The sequence below is a fragment of the Ambystoma mexicanum genome, chromosome 6p (genome assembly GCF_040938575.1).
Source record: "Ambystoma mexicanum isolate Mex_15411 chromosome 6p, UKY_AmexF1_1, whole genome shotgun sequence".
Classification (NCBI taxonomy): Eukaryota; Metazoa; Chordata; class Amphibia; order Caudata; family Ambystomatidae; genus Ambystoma; species Ambystoma mexicanum.
The window spans coordinates 356672707-356692353 of NC_090935.1; the positions used below are offsets into that span (position 1 = coordinate 356672707).

The 19647-nt window shown below is 47.3% G+C and overlaps 1 protein-coding gene across 2 annotated transcripts in view; it reads right to left on the minus strand.

Moving 5' to 3' along the window:
• CAPSL (calcyphosine like) overlaps positions 1-19647 on the minus strand; it is a 153473-nt gene that overhangs the window by 58714 nt on the left and 75112 nt on the right. For both annotated transcript variants that reach the window (XM_069627126.1, XM_069627125.1), the window contains exon 3: positions 800-977. In XM_069627126.1, the coding sequence (XP_069483227.1) occupies positions 800-977 (178 nt within the window). The remainder of the gene's footprint in view (positions 1-799; positions 978-19647) is intronic.

Sequence of the window (19647 nt, forward strand, 5' to 3'; positions counted from 1 at the left end):
TTACCAAAATAAGAACAACCTTGGAGCTCCACCTCTACTTAAACTAACCTCACATGTCAGCACTGTGTTGTATGCCTTCTACTTTCCAATCCCCCAATGACTTTCAAACAACTGCCCACCAACTGGTATTTCACACATATGTTTTGGTGTGCCTCTACCATAATGCTTGAGAGCAAGGGGTACCCTTGTATGGCTACACTGGAGCAAAATGATGTAGATCAATGGTAAGATCCCAGTGATCCTCCTGAGCAAGAGCAAACTAACAAGGCCTTCCTTGTCTCACATGCAATTGAAGAATATTTGGTAAAAGAACTGGTATCGTTTTTTTAGACTTCCATCAACTTGATCCTCAAACCTGTTTTGAATATTGAGGTTATCACACAGGCGACTCCCTTTGGCAGAACCTGGAAAACACAACAGGTTAAAATCGAATTGGTCAGATAGTCGTGTGTTATGCATACAGGGTTTCCCATATAGGTCCTTCACATGGACCATTGGGTTTACAGACTTCATCCCACTCTTGAAATGGACTCTAATAAACTAGGACATTTCCCTCTAGACCTGGCACTAAAACCTACTGTGAAAACAGCTTTGCATTCAAATGGCGTCTGTATCCAATAAAATGTTATTGGTTTGCGCCATGTGATTCAATATACAGTGCACAAGTATCTTCAAACATGATACAAATAAACACAAATCCAATTTTCTGCCTCTTCATCATGCAATATATTAATAATGGATCCAGGTCATGCTTGTGTCATACAATTAGCATACGTGTGCACACATACCACTAACTTACTCTTAATGTGACGAGAAACTCATCGAAATCTATCAGCCCACTTTTATCTTTATCAAATTGTGCAAAGAGCTGCAACGCCTCATCTTTGTCCATCAACACCCCATAATCATTTAGGCCTTTCATGAACTCTTTCAAATCCAGTGTTCTGCTGTTGTCATCATCCATGATTCGAAATACCCTGCAACAGAAATCACGGTACATAAGTTGTGAATATAACAAGCTGGAGACCAGCAGGTACCACAATGCCGGAAGAGAGAACAGACTGTTTGCCAAAAAACGCAAAAAACTTCAAAGAAGCAGACGTGTTATAGGGAACACAGGCCGAATGGGTGGTATACACTTAAAAGAGGTTCTACTTCGGAGGTAGGTTTGCTGTACAAAGACACCCTGGCTTGCCTCTTTTCTATTGAGTACATCGCAACATGAACTATAGACCAAATTGAAAGACATAACAATGCAGATTTATTTTGTCCAAATGCGGTGGATTTGTGAGAAGAAAAGCGATAGGGCAAAAGAATGATGGAATGGAAAGGGTGGTACATGTGGACAAAAGAAACAGGGCGGAAAACAAAATTCCAAACATTTAGGCAAGTTTGAATATATAAAAGAAACAAGCACTGTCAATGACAACAGTTTGGGCTTTTGTGTAGGCATGGGAAAAGCACTTGCCAGGCACAGTCGCAGTGGTATTAACTACCCATTGTTGGTATCAAGTGCAAAATGGTGCAAGTACCTTGGCATCTAATAGCATCTAATAGCAGTGACTGACAAAAGCTTAAAACATTTGCACAAAAGAAATATGTTGGCTTTACCAATGCTTGTTTTAAACAGGTGCTTATAAATGGAGTGGCTGAAGGCAGACCTGGATGACATTTGCTTTACACTCTAAGCGTGTTTGCAACTCCAATTAAGTCATTAACTCTCAGAGGACTGCTTTGAACAAACACTGACAGGCACTTTGAATGCAAAGCCTGATGGTAAAGCTTGATTAAAGCGTGCTCAAGAGTTCCCATGAGTAGGTGTTTTGGGCAGGCAGTGGCAGGAATGGGTGGGCATGGCCGTAGGGATCAGCATGGCCGTGGGCAGGCAATGGGTGGGCACATAACCAAACAACACCTACAGACACTGAACCTCATTAAAAGTCTGCCGGTTTGGAAATAAGGGTGCCAGTAGCAATGTACCGATATCCTTTCCGGACCGGCAGACTACAACTGTGCCTGCTGGCGCCATTGCACCTGGCAGGTCTGACCTGACGGGCGCAACGGCATTGGTAGGCACAGTTGTCACGGAAGCGCCAACACCTTTACTAACAGTGCTGGTGCTTCTGAGTCCCCATTCCTGTGGAGTCCTATGGTACTCCACGGGAATGGGCACTAACATTTTCCACCACCTGATATCCCGGGACACCGGGACTTGTGATGTCCCAGTGGCACTGGGATCTCAGGCAGCGGAAACAGTGTTACAGTCTGGCGCTAATCCGCCGGTAGCACCGGCAGTTTACAGCTGGACTTGCAATGAGGCCCTCTGTCTCTCTCCTCATATGTCATCCTCCCTATCTGTATTCAAATGCAATAGTTTCAGCTTATACGCAAACTAAAAAGTACGCCTGAAACAAAGCTTTTCAACAATGACAGTTCACGTTGAATATTAGCAGAAGAAATGGTCATTCAACAATGTAAAATGTGTGGAAATCATACAGAACTACATGCTATAGTTGCATAATTGGGATCTCTGAAGGAAAGAAAGCTTTGTAACAAATGTAAGGAGTGTCTGCCTTGTTAAAAGCAAATCATTGCAATTTTAATTGTATCAACAGTATCCATTTATGCTATTTCATGACATACCTACATGATATGAAGTAGCATAAATGAACTGTTGAAGTGCCAAATTTTCAAAAGAACCACGGAAATGTTCAGGCAGTGCAATGATGTGAACCTCAAATTCTTTACCAGGATCATGGTTAAATACTACACAAAGATTACAAACATTTGATAATTAATTTGTTCAAGTCAGCAGCAGTCACAACCTTAACTGCTCCGGCTGAACAGCAAAGTAGAGTGTGCATGCTGTCTTTGTTACTTAACTCTAACTGTATTTCTCTAGCATTGGTATCTTTCATAGATTCACATGCTTGAATATTCCCGGTCGTCAAACTGGAAATCCTCTGTAATTTAAAATGAATCATTTATATACAATTTTCTAGAGGAAAATGCCATACAGATAGCCCTGTAGGCCTGTGAAGCCATTCACTTGTGTATTCCCACCACCTCACTTTGGTTCCTTTAGACCCTAGCCAATGAGGTGACAGGGCCTAAGCTCCAGCCCATGCAGCAATCTTAAGATTTTGAGCCGTAGCTGAGAGACGATGACTGACAAGCTAACGAGCATGTAAATCTATGAAAGATATCAATGCTGGAGAAATACAGTAACAGGTAAGTAACAAAGACTTCTATAGCATTGGATCTTTCATAGATTCACATGCTTGAATAAAATACCAAGCAGTAAAGCATTCTATGCCTGTACCAATCTTAGAGAGTTTATGTCTACATAAACAGAGAATTTGTACTGAAAGCATGCTAGGGAACAAATAATCATGGAAGGAGGGATAGATAGGCTGCTCCTACCTTACACAAACAGTTGCTGAAGGACCGCCTGTCCGACTGCAGATTCCTTTTTGGTATCTTCACACAAGCAGCAATGCTTGGCAAACGTATGGAGCGTGCTCCAGGTGGCAGCATGACATACGTCTTTTAAGGACACTCCCGCCTGGAAGTCTGCAGACGCTGCCCTTCCACTGGTGGAATGTGCTGCTGGTGGAGTAGGGAGTGGGTCACCTTTTGACAGTTGACAGTGGATGATACAGTTTGTTACCCAATGAGAAAGGCCTTGCTTAGAGATACCTTGTCCCTTGTTGCGGCCTGAAAAGGCAACAAAAAGCCTGGGTGAAGATCGAAAGTCCTTTATCCTCTTTATGAAGGATTTCAAAGTTATTGAAATGTCCAGGGAGTGTAGTGCCTGTTCAGCTGCAGTTGAATGGTTGCTAAAGAAAGTAGGTAGCACTATCGGCTCGAATAACGTCATCTCCAAGAACACCTTAGGGATAAAGTTAGTGTGCGACATAAGAATAACCTGATCTGTCTGAAAGATCGTGAAGGGCGGGTCAATGGATAATGCCTGCAGTTCCCCAATCTGCCTGACTGAAGTGATAGCCAGCAGGAAGGCCACTGTCCATGAGAGAAAGTGCAAGTCACACTTATGAATGGGTTGGTAGGGCGCTCCCATCAACGCTGTCAAAACTGTATTGAGACTCCAGGATGGCATGCACAGGTCTTATCTCCTTGAGAAAAGTGTGCAATTGTCCCTGTAGGAAAACGTTAACTGTTGCATTGGAAACAAACAAAGTTTGAAGAGGTCTTGTGGTGTATGCCGAAATGGCAGAGAGATGTACTTTGATAGAAGATTGGGCTAGGCCATGCTTTGCCAGGTGGAGAAGATAGGGCAAGATTTGTTCCACTAACGCTGAGAGGATTCATGTGGGATTTTGCACACCAACGCATCTCTCCTGCCCTAAAATCTCTTCACTGGCTCCCGGTTGCTGCAAGGATCAAGTTCAAAGCCCTCTGCATCATCCATAAGGCTGTTTGGGGCCAGGGACTACGCTATCTGCAACTTGCTCTTACTAAATACTCTCCTTCTAGACCTCTACATTCCTCTGGTATGAATTCTGTGTGTCAAGCGTTTCGCTAAACAGAGTGCCGGAGGCTGATCTCTTTCCTCAGCTGGCTCCCTCTTATGGAACAGCCCCCCCCCCCCTTCCTCTTCATCTTGAGCCGGACCTCCTCAAATTCTGGGAACTTCTCAAGACGTTCCTTTTCTCCCTTTCCCTCCCTTCTACTCTCCTCTGCTAATCTCACGGTCACTGTGATTGGTGACCGGGGCCCTTATGTGTCCTTCGGGGACCTGGCCTCCCACACACAATCGCCTTCAGCCTCCGCCTACACAAAGCACTTGCCTTGGCATGTACTGGCATTCGCCACTGTAGGCCTGCACTTACCCATTTATTTTTTACAGGTAAAAGTTCCCTAGCACTTCCTACTCTGGGCACTTACACCTGCTGCTCTCTCACAAGCACGAGCACCCCAGCACTTACCCCCTTCTCCCTCTCCCCTCTCTCTGCACTTGCACGCTCTGAATGCTCACAAGGCCTAGTAGGTTTGTCTTTATTTTCCAGTGTATTCATCGTTTTCTATCCCATGTTCCCTCCCTGTTGCCCTGTGGGTGCCCTGAAACACAATTAAATTTTTGTATAAGCACCTAACAAATGCACACTAAATAAATACAGTGCTTCCACTTCTTGGCATAAGTGGAAAGGGTGGGCTGGGCTATAGCTGCCTTGATGATGTCACAGCAGTCAGAGTCTAGCATGAGGTCCTGACATTTTTGCTGCTCAGGTACCAGCCCTTGAGAGGCAGATTGGCTGATTCATGGTGGAGTAGTTTGCCTCCATGTTGAGACAATAGATGCGCTTGGGGGCCTGAGACGGATGGGGGCCTCCTGGGAAATTGGCAGAAGTGTTGTGTACCACGCCTGTCAAGCCCATGCTGGGGCTACCAGGATCATCTTGCATGGTTGCTCCTTCATCCCCCTCAATACGCGTGCTAACAGCTGTGTGGGGGGACATTTCCTGTCTAATCCAATGAGAATGTGTCCCCCAGAGAGAGAGCCTATGGGTATCTGGAGGCAAACTGCACTTCTTGTTGTTACGCGTGGAGAACAGATCTTTTCTGGGTTTCCCCCACCTGGCTAACAGCCGGTTGAATTCTTGTTGTACAGCTCCCACTCGTGGGACGGCAAATACTCCCCGCTGGTAGGTGCTCTGCCCTCAACTGGATTATGTGCTTGAGGGCCCATTTTAAGGGCTTTTGCGCTTCCAGCGACATGATGGTCGACCTTGTGCCTCCCTGCTTGTTTGCATAGTGCATGGAGGTCGTATTGTCGGTTTGCATTGTCACGACCTGACCAGTAAGAGCTGGCTGGAAGGATTTTATTACCGAGCAGATTGCTTGCCACTCCAGCATATTTAAGTGAAGGTGGGAGTCCTTTGCTGACAACACTAGCCTCGCTTGAAGATTTCCCAAGCGAGTGCCCCATTCTGATAAAGAGGCATCTGTCCTGAGCAGTAACGTTGATGTGGGCGTCTGGAATGGCATGCCCTGAACTAGGTTGTCCTTCGTAGCCCACCAGCGTAGTGCTTTGTGGAAGGTTGGTGTGAGGTGCACCATGTCTTCCCCTGAGCCATTGACTTGGGCCCATTGATGGTCCAGTTCTTCTTGGATGAGCCTCATTCTCAACCTGCAATTCGGAATGAGGCAGATACAGGAGGACATCATGCCCATGAGGGACTTGTATCAACGTACCATGGACATTCCAGTCTCTAAAAACCAGTCACCTAGCCCAAGTATCGCTGTTATTCTCTCTGGTGATGGATGCAGCTTTGGGATACGCGTGTCTAGATCTGACCCCATGGAAGATTGAGGTCTGCGCTGGAACAGGTGATGATTTTTCCCTGTTGATGGTGAAGCCCAGGTTTTGGAGCAGGGTTGTACGGGAAGACCTCTACTCCTGATCTCCTGAGATGGGTAGCCACCAGCCCCAGGCACTTTGTAAACACTCTCGCTGACAATTTGAGTCTAAAGGGAAGTTCCCTGAAATGGAAATGGTCTGTCCCTAACGGGAACTGGAGGTACTGGCTCTGCTGGATGGATCGGGATATGAAAATAAGCATCTTCCAGGTCTAAGGTAGCTAGGAATTCGCCCTTATTTAGTCAGGGGAGGACCATCTATAGTGATGTCATCTTGAATTTGACGTGACATATGAACATGTTGTGGGCTCTCAGATCTAGAATTGGGCGCCACTGTCCATTTTTCTTCCTGAACAGGAAAACCTTTGAATAGAACCCTTTTCCTTGCTGCCCGAGCAGAGCTCACTCTATAGCCGCCTTTAGTAGAAGTTTGTCCACCTCCGCTGCTAGTTGTTGTAGTAGATGGACACTTCATGGTTGTGGAGGGTGAGATGGAGGAACTCGATGGTATGCCACTTTTGCATCACCTGCAACACCCACTTGTCTGAGGTGATGAGATTCCAGCGCTGTAGGTTGCGATGTGGGGTGCGATGTGGGAGGCGCGGTGCCGTGCAGTCAATTCTTCTTGGTTTGGGCTCTGTTCTAGCACAATCCCGTTCTGTCCCCCTATGACTGATATCTGGAAGCGGTTTGCTGGTATGTGCCGCTCGTCTGGTACGATCATAACGACAAACCTTGTGCCGAAAAGGATCTGCAGTAAGATCTGTACTTGGGTTCCGAGGCTAAAAAAAAATGATAAAGTTGACGATCTTTGTCCTTATCCCTCAGGGAACTGATGGCTCTCACCGTGTTGGTGTCCGACTTAATGCACTTTAAATGGTCATCGATTTTCTTTCCAAACAGCTCTAGACCATCAAATGGCATATGAAAAATCTGTGCCTTAACTTCGGGCCTAAAATGTGTGGCCTTCATCCACGCCTGGCGCCTCAGAACCGTGCCGTGAGCCATCATTTGGAATGCGCACTAGGCCACATTTACTGCAGATTCAATCATGTAACCAGAAGCGATTTCCCCGTCAGTCATGATGGTCTTTGCTTCTTCCTGATACTCCGCCAGCAGGTGTTTGACTAGTCTGGACATTTTGAGCCATAGTTCTCTATCAAATCCACCCTTCCTTGCCTGGTGGGGCTGTAAGTGGTGAGGCTAGGTTCTGCAGCTTTTTCCTAGTCACCACCATGATAACAGAGTCGGGTTTAGGATGACCTTGCAAACACATAGGTGCAGAGTCGGGAGCTTTATATTTCTTTTCCGGCCTTGCAACCAGGGCAGGTGTGGGGAGTGGTGTCGCAAAATCTTTTCACCTGCCTCCCAAATTGTGTCTAGAATTGGTATATGGTCACTATGCACCATCGATTGTCTCTATGTTCATAGAGTACTGACTTTTTCTCTTCAGTGGTTACTTAAATTTGAAAAATTTCGGCTAACTTAGTTATGATAGAATGAAATTACACTATATCGTCCTGTGGTGACGAATCACCCAGAGAGTCATGTCTCCTTTGTTTCTCGATTATATGGGGGTCCCATTCATGTGGTTCCTCATCGGGTGCATCTCTGGAGAGTTCACCCACCTCCGGTTCATTGTCCTGTGTGTCAGGGTCAGAGAAATCCCTGAAAGGGTAATCTCTGTCATCAGGATCAACCGGGTCTTCCTGCCACTCGGAAACTGTAACAGTAGAAGGGGCTCTGCAATCCCAAGTCAAGGTAGTGAGGCCCTCGGTGGAGATGGAAAACGTCTCTGCTTCTGCGGGGCAGCTGGTGGCAAGGTTCACCTATGTGAAGCGCTGTGGTGTGTGAGCTGTCTGTAATGGCTACCAACCAACGGTGATCTATGTCAAGGGTGTACTGAAGGCGTCCTGCTACATATGGGTCGACATGATGTGGGTGAGATGCTCCTATGAGGCATAGGTGCCTCCTGTCTCGGAAATGTGGTTGTCAATCTAGCCCTCTGTCTCCTTTGAAATTTGTTGATTATCCTCTGCATCGACTGCATCAGGGCCGGATCGAATGGGTCTGACGTATCCTCTATGATGGGCTGCCAGTGAGGGCTCTGTTCTTTAGGCAGTGGTGGTTGTAGCTCCTCCTCTACATCCGGGTACTCTTCCTGTAGAATGAGGTCTGGAAGTTCAGTGTTTGAGACAGCTGTGCAGGTGTTTCCATGCTTCCTATTGAAGGAGTGACTGATTCCCGCTCAATTGGCTACTTTTATGTGCTGAACAGGTGGCTCATTGTCAATCTCTGTTGAAATTGACCCCCATGGGGGCATGGACGGTGACGTCTTTAGGCTTTTTCATGACCTCCGTCGAAGGTGTTCACCCCGTCAATTACAACTTTGTCGACGAGTGGTGCTTCGATGACGAATGCTTCGTCATTGAGGATACCACCGACGAATCCATCGACGACAAGGTCTTGGTCGGCGATGACAGTGACAGTGATGTCTTCGTCAACAAGTGTTTCTCCATGGACGTACTGCGGGGGGGTCAATGGGCTAGCTGCTCTGGGAGGTACTTCACCCCTCATAGACGGAGGAAAACACGCTCTCATTGACGGTGCCCCCGTAGACTACGGTTCCGTCGACAAAGGTGTGGAACTGAGATCTTTACCTTTTTGAGATGGACACCCTTCTGATAGTGCTTGAATACCTTCTCAGAAGTGGAGGCACCCTTCTCACTCCTCTATATCGATTTTGAAGGTGGTGAGTCTGCTCTGTCTACTGACGAATCTCTCCTTTTAGGAGTTTGCTTCTCAGTATGCCTTTGAGAGATGGAAGGCACAGTTTTAGAGGATTTGTCATCGGAAGACACATCTGCCTTTTTTCAAGGTGTTGCAGGAGCCTTCTGTGCCTGTCTTCAAATGTTTTCTTGGCAAAACTCTGGCACGTCCTACAAGTCTGGATCTCATGTGGGTACAGGAAATAAATGCAGTACTTGTGAGAGTCTCTGATGAAAATCACCCTCTTTCCACACTTTCTGCAGTCCCTGAAAATAGAAGTCTTCTCTTTTGAAGCCTGCATACCTAGATCTTCAATGGGTTGCCTTGAGGCACAGAAAAGTCAATGTTTTCAAGGTGAATAAAAGGTTTCCTGAGCCCAGGAAAACTTTAAAGTGTCAAAATAAACCCCGGCAGTAAAAGGTTTACCGCAGGAGTTCAAAAGAACAGTATATCAATAAGAAATTCGGAACTAGCTCAGAGAGCTTGTGCGGATTCCCTGTCAAGACGACTATGGTGAAAGATCTGAAGATGGCTGCCTGGGGTGGAGCTTAAGCCTGTCACCTCTGGCTAGGTGCAGGGAATGTACAAGTGAATGACTTCACAGGCATATTGTCTATCTGTATAGCATTTTCAAGCATGTGAATCTATGAAAGATCCAATGCTGGAGAAATATTTATTTTTGCAATGATTGCAACAGACGCTGTACCAAGAGAGGTAGGGGAATCAGAATAAAGGAAAACAGTAGATGACATTCTCCTCATGGTTCTTTTTGTGTTGGGCAGTGCTGACAAAAATGCTATATAGGTAGACCAGTGGGATGGACCAGGATATATGTATATTCACCGGTACAACCTGTGGCATAAAGGAGCAATGAGTCAGACAAAGTGAATAAAAGGGACTTTTGAGCAATACATACCTCACGGAACAGAATTTCTTCTAGCCACCAATTCCAATGCATGGTCGGAGAGAATACAAATATATCCCATTATTGAATACTACAGATCAAAACCCAAATTTTTATGTGTGAGCAGATGTCCCACATACTAAAACCATAAAGTATGAGAAAACAAATGGGACACAAATAGGAGCCTAGGCCCCCATGTGTAACACTAGAAATGAGAGATGACTTATTGGAGGCACTGCTGCGAGGATTTGGATTGATCTGGCATTCTGGAACAATTTGATAGACAGATTTGCGGGATTTTGTGAGAAAGCTGAATTGTTCTGCGAACATTGTTTTTTTCATTCTATTGAAAGTACAGTTAAAAATAAACTTTTTTCAATAGACGTTCTCATTGCAGCAAGGGAATGGTGCAGGCCATTCTACAGATGTTAAGTACCTTTCACTTTTCTGTATTGGCCTACATGAGCTGTGAATAGCTAGGAGATTCACCGGTATAGACATGCAAGGCTTGCCAATGCCAACACGGAGGGTAAAATGCCACAGTAAAAAAGGGAAAAAAAATGTGTTGGTGATTTGGAAGCCAGCAGCATTTTATTTCGGATGAGCCATGGATGTACATAAACAATAGGCAGGGCAAACACACACTGAAACGGGAAATGACGCAGCATTGACTACAGTCATGTTTGGGGAGATGGCAGAGTAAAGGATCTGATTGGTTGGCACACACACAAAGACCCATATGACCAAGTGAGCATGACATTAGCCTCGGTCCGAGGGGCAGGTAGCCCAGTAAGACACTTTACGTCACTAATGAATAAATCTTATACCGCCTGGGAACTGGAAGAGGGGTTGGATGGGTGCTAGACACCACACCAGGCCTTATATTGTGTAGTGCAAAGCTCAGATGGAGACAATAGCCTGTATCACATGGGAAGACCAAGAGGAATTGTACTGGTCTCGAATTCTGCAACAATCACAAATGCACAGTGTCAGCCCCACATTCAAGCCCTTGCTTGGCAGGCAACTAGAGCTTCCATCACTGTAAATACATTCCATTCCTGTGCGGGTGTGATTTGTGGCGCAGTAAATGGGCAATTGGAAGTCGCAGTGAGACAGTGACCGAGAGTGGGCACTGATGGTCCTGGTAGCTAGGTACTGGTACATGCCTCATGAACAGCTGGGGATTTGAAACATGTGGCTGAATAGTTTCCAAATGCCTGGCAGGAGACCGAGAAATGTACTGTGGAGTTAAACACAGTCATTCAGTTTTACAATCCGCCAGGAATGATATGAATTGGCTCATGAGAGGGAGTATGCCAGCCCAGGTGCACTCAACTCTTGACTCAAGAGAGTGGTTGGTCCACTGAGGAAATAGGAGCTGGTGTCAAATTGGCGCAGGCTAAAGAAGCTTTAATAGAGACATTTTCAATTGTGTGCCCCCAGACAGACAGTAACAACTGCAAACGAATGAAAGATGAGTCACCTGCAGATGACCTCGTTCTCTTAACGGTTGTTTTTGTAGCCATTATTCTGATATGAATAAGCCTGCGGCAACAGCGCAGGATGCCACAGTGGAACCCGACCCAAGGCTGGTATCAATAGCGAATAACTTCTTGTCAGGAGCAAAAGAAACTGTTCAGCAAGTGAATGTCACTTCAATTACAGAATTTACAGCAGCAGCAGCAGCAACAGCATGGATGGGGATGGGCAGTGTGGTGCTCCCGATCCACAGAGTAATCAAAACGTAGTAATAGTGTGTGTCACTATTGTAAGCAGGAGGGACTTTGGAAGTCCAAGTGCCCAAATTGGACTGAACTCCAAGCCACAGGAGCAGTTGTGCCCCCTGCCCCACCTTTCCCAAACGTGAACATGAAACATTTTCAACCACAGATCGAACAACAACATAAGTCGATTTATTGAGTGCAAAACGAACGGGAAAGTGTGCCTTGTCTGGTAGACATAGGGGCAAACTGATCCGCACTCACATGTAAACATTGTGCAAGTTTCAGACAGTCATGTATTCCTTTTGAGTCCATTGTCATCAGTCCATTTTGTTAGGGAGTAGTCTGTTGTGTAAATTACAATCAACTATTTACTGCATGAAGTTTTCTTATGTATACACCGAAGGATCACGAGGGTGAGGTAGCGGCCAAGCTACAGGCAGAAAACATAGGGGAATAAGACGGCAGGCCAGATGAGCAAGACAAGCAGATGTAGAAAGATTACTGTTGGAAGAGCCCCACGCGTTGTGGTCGTAACATGCTAATGAAGTGGTTCTGATACGAAAGGCTGGACCAGCGCATATTCAGGAAGCTACCACACAGCCTACGTGCGCCAAGAAAGCCCCAGTATCCTTTAAAGCCAGAGGCTGATGCGGGTATGTTATGTTAGGTGATCTTGAAAAGCGCAACGCTCGCCCGAAGGCATCCTGGCGCTGAGATACCGGAAGCAGAGAAGCAATGGTTATCATCAGGGTTTATTAAAAAGAAAGGTCTTCAACAATGGCCGAAAGGGATGGTGCAGCCAGGGGCGTTGCTGGGGGGGGGGGGGGGGGGGGAAGGGGCTATAGCCCCTGATCTTTTGGTTGTAGCCCCGGATAGAATCTCAGGAGCTACAGCCAAAAGACTAGCTAGCCCCCAGTCCCAACAGTTCTGACATCAGCTTAGCCCCGGGTCTTTTCCAGACCTAGCAACTCCCCTGGCTGCAGCTACAGAAAAGGCCTGGTCACCAGCATGTGCCAGCCTTGCACGAGGAACTTGAATGGCATGAGAAGTTTGTGAGTGAAGGGGGTGATTGGGCACATAGGGGCAGAATTTAACCTGGAGATATTCGGCCAGAGCCTTAGAAGTGCACTATACACAGGGATATAAATTGCACTCTGCTATAAATAATAGGAAGCCAGAGCAGCCGCCGTGACCTAACAGAAAAAGGCAAAGAGAGTTACAATAATCTGCTGTGCTCAATAGCAAGGAGGCAATAGCAGGGGCATGGAACTGAGCATGTATAAATGCCAGGACCTTACGCAACACCCTGAGTGTGAAGTGACCAGATCGGCAGACTAAGTCACCCTGGGCCTCCACGGAGAGGGAAGATGAAAGCTTAACTCCTAAGTACTTCATCACAGGAACATGTGCAGGAAAGGAACCACGAGAGGGGGCGCCAGAAGAAGGGAGTCGATAAAGCAGTCGCAGAGGCGAACGGGGGGGGGGACAGGGGCAACGACCAGTAACGTTGTCTTGTCCCGATACAATTTCAGCTAGTTGTCACCTATCCAACATCCCACGGCCTTGAGGCAGATCCTCAGCTGAGACTCAGGATTGTGCTTGGAAAGGCCAAGCTGCATAATGACCTGAGTGTCATTCGCATGGGAATAACATTGAAGAGCATGGCAGTGGATCAGCTCAACCAGTGACTGGATGTAAACATTCAAATAGTGATTACATTATTGTATGATCAGGGAATAATTGTGACAACTACAACCTATGTAATGTACCAATTTTACCCATAAGGAAACCTGGGCGAGATGTTTACCTAATTGTACAGGATCTATGAGCAGTCACCATAGTAGTTGTACCTACATTTCCAATAGTCCAGAATCCAGTAACTATATTGCCATGTATTCCCCAAAAGGCAGAGTTGTTTTAGACTCGACATTCTTCACCATTAGTATATATGCAGCTAGCCAGTACTTAAATCACATTTACTCATTCAGTAACAGGGGAAAAAATAAAAGTTGCAAGCTACTGACCCAGGCCCCGGGCCGCATGTAATGTGGGCCGTTGGAGGGCCTGGGAGTTTAGGCGCGGGGTGGGGGTGCAGATGGTGCGAAAGCCATGGGGAGGGGCGGCGCGATGGCGCGGCCAAAAACAAAGGCACAGGAAGGGAGGAAGCCGCACCTAGGAAAGGTGCGAAAAGTTAGCTGCAGGGGGCCAGGCAAAGGCCGGCCCCCAGGAGAAGGACAAAGGGGCTGAGAGGTACAAGAAGGGGTAGGTAATGTCAGGAAGACACAAACCAGGCAAGGAGCCTACCTCTCTCGGGTAAGGTCCTTGGGACCTGCGCAAAGGAAAGCATTTTTGCTCTTGCGGGCTTAATCTTTCTTTTCTCTTGGACGTTTGCTCTTGCGGGTTTACTGCAGGCTACTCCTTCGTTTAGTTACAGGCTGCAGCAGTTCATCTTACCTTTCGTCGGCAGAGAGCGGCATCAGAACGGAGAAGCAAATCGGAAGCCGGAGGTCGGCGGTGAGTAAGGGCCAGCTGGCGTGACGGAGGAACAGAGCCGCGGCGAAGATCCAGCTACAGCTCAGTGCAGGAAGGCGTGTCAGGACCAGGAAGGACGCGCAGAGGGAATCAGGCGGCACGCCGTGCAGAGGCATTGCGGCGGAAGAAGGAGGCCAGCGGCCGGGGTGAGCAAAGGAAGCCGCAACAGCAGGGGGCGGGGCCTAAATCAAGCGAACACGGAAGCGAAGACCCTTAAAGGGGCAGGTTGAAATTTTGTAAACGCACGAACGAGGCACCAAGCAACAACGAGGCCTGGGGGCGGGGCCTAAATCAAGCAAACACGGAAGCGAAGGCCCTTAAACAGGCAGATTGAAATGTTGTAAACGCACGAACGAGGCGCCAAGCAACAACGGCCTATGTATGAATTGTACATGAGGAAAGCTTGGGGTTCCCCGCCAATCCCCCTGCGCCAGCAGTAGAACGGATGGTGGGAAACAATTCCTACACGATGGAATAAGTACGAGAGTTATCAAAAAGCATCATCAGCGGTATTTTAAAAGGGAAAGGAAGGAGGAAGAGATTAGCCTGGCGGAAAGAAGGCAGGAAACAAGGAGGATGACAGAAGAAAGGGCACGGAGGGCCCAGGAATTTAACGAGTGGACGGAAAAAGCAGAAAAAGAATATGGAGCACAGTGGGTGCTGGATGTGATGAGAAAGGAGGAAAGGGCTAAGGCAATGTCGCCTCTGCTGTTCAAGAGCCTAGCAGCAGTGAAGGAGAGGAGGAGGTGCCTCAAGGGCAGAAAAGGAGGAGAGAAGAACCGAGGAGAGCCCAGCTACAACCAGAAGCACTCAGAGAGAAGAAGAAGAAGGAGAAAAACAGGGGTACTGTAAAAAGAAAAATGTGGGGGAGAAAATTGTTGAAATATTAAAAACTTGTGTCACTGGTAAGGGTACGTCGCCCATAACCAGTGACAGAAGGGGCAAGAGTAATAGGGGGCAAAAAGGGGACCAGGAGGGTGGTTCATCAGAAGAAATGAGCAGTGATGATGAAGAAAAGGATCATTTAAAGGCATGGGTAAAGTGGAGGGGGGTCGTGAGCAAGGGGAAGCGAAAGGGGGCTGGTGGAGCAGGGGGGGGGGGGGAACCAGTGGAGGCTCCAGTCCCGGCACCCCCGGGAGCACTAGTAACAGCAGTACCAAACCAGGGGGGGACACTGGTAGGAACCCCTCCACTACAAACAACAAACCAGGGGGGGGCACCAGTAGGAACCCCTTCACTGCAAATAACATCGCAGGGGGCTCCAGCAGTGCTAGTGGCAGGGAATCCTCCCCAAGGGGGGGTACCACCACAGGGGTTAGGCACTACAGGAGAGGGCCCTACCATGACAAAATATGGCAGGCCATCATTGGGCAAAGACACACAAGGCAGGTCAATGAAGGCAATGGCGTGGTATATTAGCGACAAGGTAAAGGAAAAAATATGGAGGAAAGAGTTGATCGATATTTATACATTGCTAGATTGCCAGAAAAGAGGGATAAATGTGCCCCCAGAAGACATAAAGGAAGATGAGAAAGGTTTGCTAAAGAAGGGGCCAGTTACAAGAAACTTTGACAATTGGATGGAAGCATTTAATGTAATGTCGTCTATCATACTGCAGAAATTCCCGGAAGATGGGGCAGCATTGGTCTCATACCAGCAAAGAGTGCTAAAGGTACACACAGCATTCGGGGGGATGCATGGCAGGAATATGATTATGAATTTAGAAAGGAGAGGGATTGCTTCCCAGACATGGGCTGGGACGAAGAAAACTATAATCTATACTTATTTAATGTACTAAAAGAGAAATGGGGAAACAAGGAAAGGAGCCCAGGGGGGCAGCAGAGGAGGCAGTACTGGCAGAGCGATTATAGAACAGACTACAGATACAATAATAGAAGGTATGATTACAACTATGACAGAACAAGGGATCAGAATTTTCGGAGTAGAAATTATGGGTCGCAGGGGGGATGGCAGAGGAGCTTACCCCCAACCACACAAGGGGGAGGTAATGGGACCACGGGGTCAGCACGGGCAGAGCAAGGGCAATGCAGAAATTGTGAGAAGGGAGTACAATGCAGCTGGGGATGGAAGTGCAAGTTCAGCCACAGGTGCGAGAGATGTAAGGGCGATCACAGCAGCTCCAAATGCACAAGACCGGCAGCAACAGGCAGCAGGAGCAATGAAAAAAGGAACTAGGGGCTGGAACGAGAAGGGGGTCACTCCGGTAAAAATTGACAGAATGGAAAGGTGGCTCCAAGACTACCCGGACCAGGAAGCAGCAGACATTATCAGACAGGACTTTGTAGAGGGTTTTCACATGCCTTTTAAAGGCCAGGGAACGCAGGTAATTCCAAAAAATCTAAAATCAGCCACAGAGAACAGGGAAATCGTGACCAAAAAAATCCAAAAAGAAATGGAGCTGGGTAGGATAGGGGGAAAGTTTGCCACAATGTCATTTAAAGAGTTCATATGTTCACCACTGGGGCTGGTACCAAAAAAGGAGAAGGGGGAATACAGGTTAATACAACACTTAACATACCCCCCAGGGGCATCGTGAACGAGGGTATTTCCCAAAGTGAGGCAACAGTGACCGACTCTGATTTTCAGGAAGCGGTGGAGCTAGTGAGGAAGGCTGGAAAAGGGGCATGGTTGGCCAAGGCAGACATCAAATCAGCATTCAGATTATTGCCAGGTAACAGCGAATCACAAAGGTGGTTGGAAATGGAATGGCAGGGCGAATACTTTATAGACAGATGCCTCCCCATGGGATGCGCAATTTCCTGCGCATATTTCGAAAGGGTAAGCTCATTTTGGCAATGGGCAGTCACAAAAGAGATGGGGGAAGCCGGGATAGTACATTATCTGGATGACTTCTTGTTCGTTGGGCAGAAGGGGTCAGAACAATGCAAAGCAACCCTGGACAAATCTGTAGCAATAACTAGCAAATGGGGTTTCCCACTGGCAGAAGAAAAAACAACAGGTCCCACGCTGGTGATTCAATTCCTGGGGATAGAGATTGACTCAAGCAAAGGGGTATGCAGGATACCAGAGGACAAGGTCACAGAGCTACAAAAAACATTAATGGAGCTAAAAGGAAGGAATAAGGCAACAGTGAGGGAATTGCAAGCACTAGCAGGGAAGTTAAACTTTGCGGGCAAAGTCATACCGCAGGGGAGGGTCTTCCAAAGAAGCATTGAGCTGAGGACAAGGGGGGCCACGGCGGGACACCACAGGGTAAGGATTGTGGGAGGCATCAAAAAGGACCTAGATGTCTGGTCAAAATTCCTAAGTAATTTTAACGGTGCAATCATCTGGCGCACACCAATAAACAACGAAGAAAGAAGGGTATTGTTCACAGATGCAGCAGGAGGCCTGGGTTTTGGCGCAATATTGGGGAAGGGTTGGTGTGCAGAGGAATGGCCGGAAGCATGGCATGAGGCAGGATGGACAAAAAGCATAACGCTGTTAGAGCTCTTTCCAATATGGGTAACATTATGTGCATGGGGTGAAGAGCTCAGGAACAAGGAAGTAACAGCCTGGTCTGACAATATGGCAGTGGTGCACATATTGAATAAAGGAAGTGCGGCTTGCCCGGTAGTGTTGCAATTAATGCAGGCCATCACAGGGGAAAGTCTCCATAGGAATACAAGCATAAGGGTGAGACACATAGCTGGTGAGGTAAATGTGGTGGCTGACGCCTTGTCTCGTTTTCAAGTGGAAAAAATTCAGGGAGCTGAGACCCGACACCAACAAGGAGAAAACGCCCACGCCAAACAAGGCATGGGTCCCGCTGGAAGAAATGATAAAGAAAGAATGGTTGGCCAAAAGGTCGACTCAAAAGAATCTAAGAAGGAACACACGGTTGGCCAAAAGGTCAACTCACACCACAAGAACGGAACGGGTCATCGACAAATTGACCAGGAACGCCCTAACATACAAGACGGGTAAGCAATATAAAAACATGTGAAAGAGGTGTTAATGGAAACAGGAGCAAGTAATGTGGGGGATATCTCAACTGAAAAAATGTGTGAATTTTTGGAAAAAGGCGTTTGCCAAAGGTAAAAGGAAAAGCTGGGCGGCGGCACATCTGGCCGCAGCGGCATACACTACAAAAGCGGCAGGCATGGGGGATCCGACAAACAGCCCTAGAATAAAATATGCTTTGAAAGGTTGGGCAAAATTGGAGGGAAGAAAGCTAGACAGCAGGAGGCCAGTAAACTTTGGGAAGTTAGTAATATTGCTGAGAATATTAGAAAAAACATGCATTAACGCATATGAAACAGCGTTGTTCAGGGCAGCATTTGTGCTGGCATATTATGGGGCATTTAGGGTGGGTGAGCTGGTGGCCAGTAACACAGTGGCAGGGAATGGGCTGGCTTTAAGTGATGTTAGCATTGGAAGCAAAGGCATGTCAATAATGTTAAGAAAATCTAAAACGGCCCAGACGGGTAAGGGGAGAGGAATAGACCTCAACTGCATCAAAGAAAAGGATCACTGTCCCAGATGCATAACCCAAGAATTCCTGACCATCAGACCTGGGATAGAAGGGCAGTTGCTAATACACAAAGACGGCAGCGCACTCAGCAGGTACCAATTTCAGGCAGTTTTGAAACAGGCAGTTGCCAAAGCATGTTGGAATCCAGCCGAATTTGGAACACACTCATTCAGGATAGGGGCAGCCACATCAGCATGGGCAGGGGGCCTGGGAGCGGAGGGGGTGAAGAAGTTGGGGGGGGTGGAAATCACAATGTTTTAAAAGATACATAAGGGAGGAATTGATATGAGCATTTCTCTCCCATTTCCGCAGAGGCAGGCCCATACAAATCGGCTCAGATAGTGGGGCACTCCTTCGTGACCCGGGCAGGCAGGTGGCTGGAGGAAGTGGAACAAGGACTGCATTTCAAAAACACAATCACAGCATGGTGGGGTTTCCCGGGGATGCATTGGGAGGACATCCACGACAGGCTGTCGGACCTGATAGGTTTCACAGACCCCCAGGAATACCTGATTATACACCTCGGGGGGAATGACTTGGTGAGCACAAATAGGGGAGAGTTGCAGAGGAAAATCTGCAGCTCACTAAACAGTATAGCCCATTGTTGGTGGAAAACCGAAATCTTTATGTCAGAAATAATACCATGGAGGGTCTGGCATGGCGGACAGTGGAGGCACTCTATTGAAATAGCTAGGAAAAAACTGAACAAATCGATAGAAAAATACTGCAGGAGCACAGGGCTGCAATTTTTAAGGCATGGGTTATACCAGAACAATCCTGACATGTTTCAGCAGGATGGGGTGCACCTGTTAGCAAAAGGGATGGGGATGTTTACGGAGAAC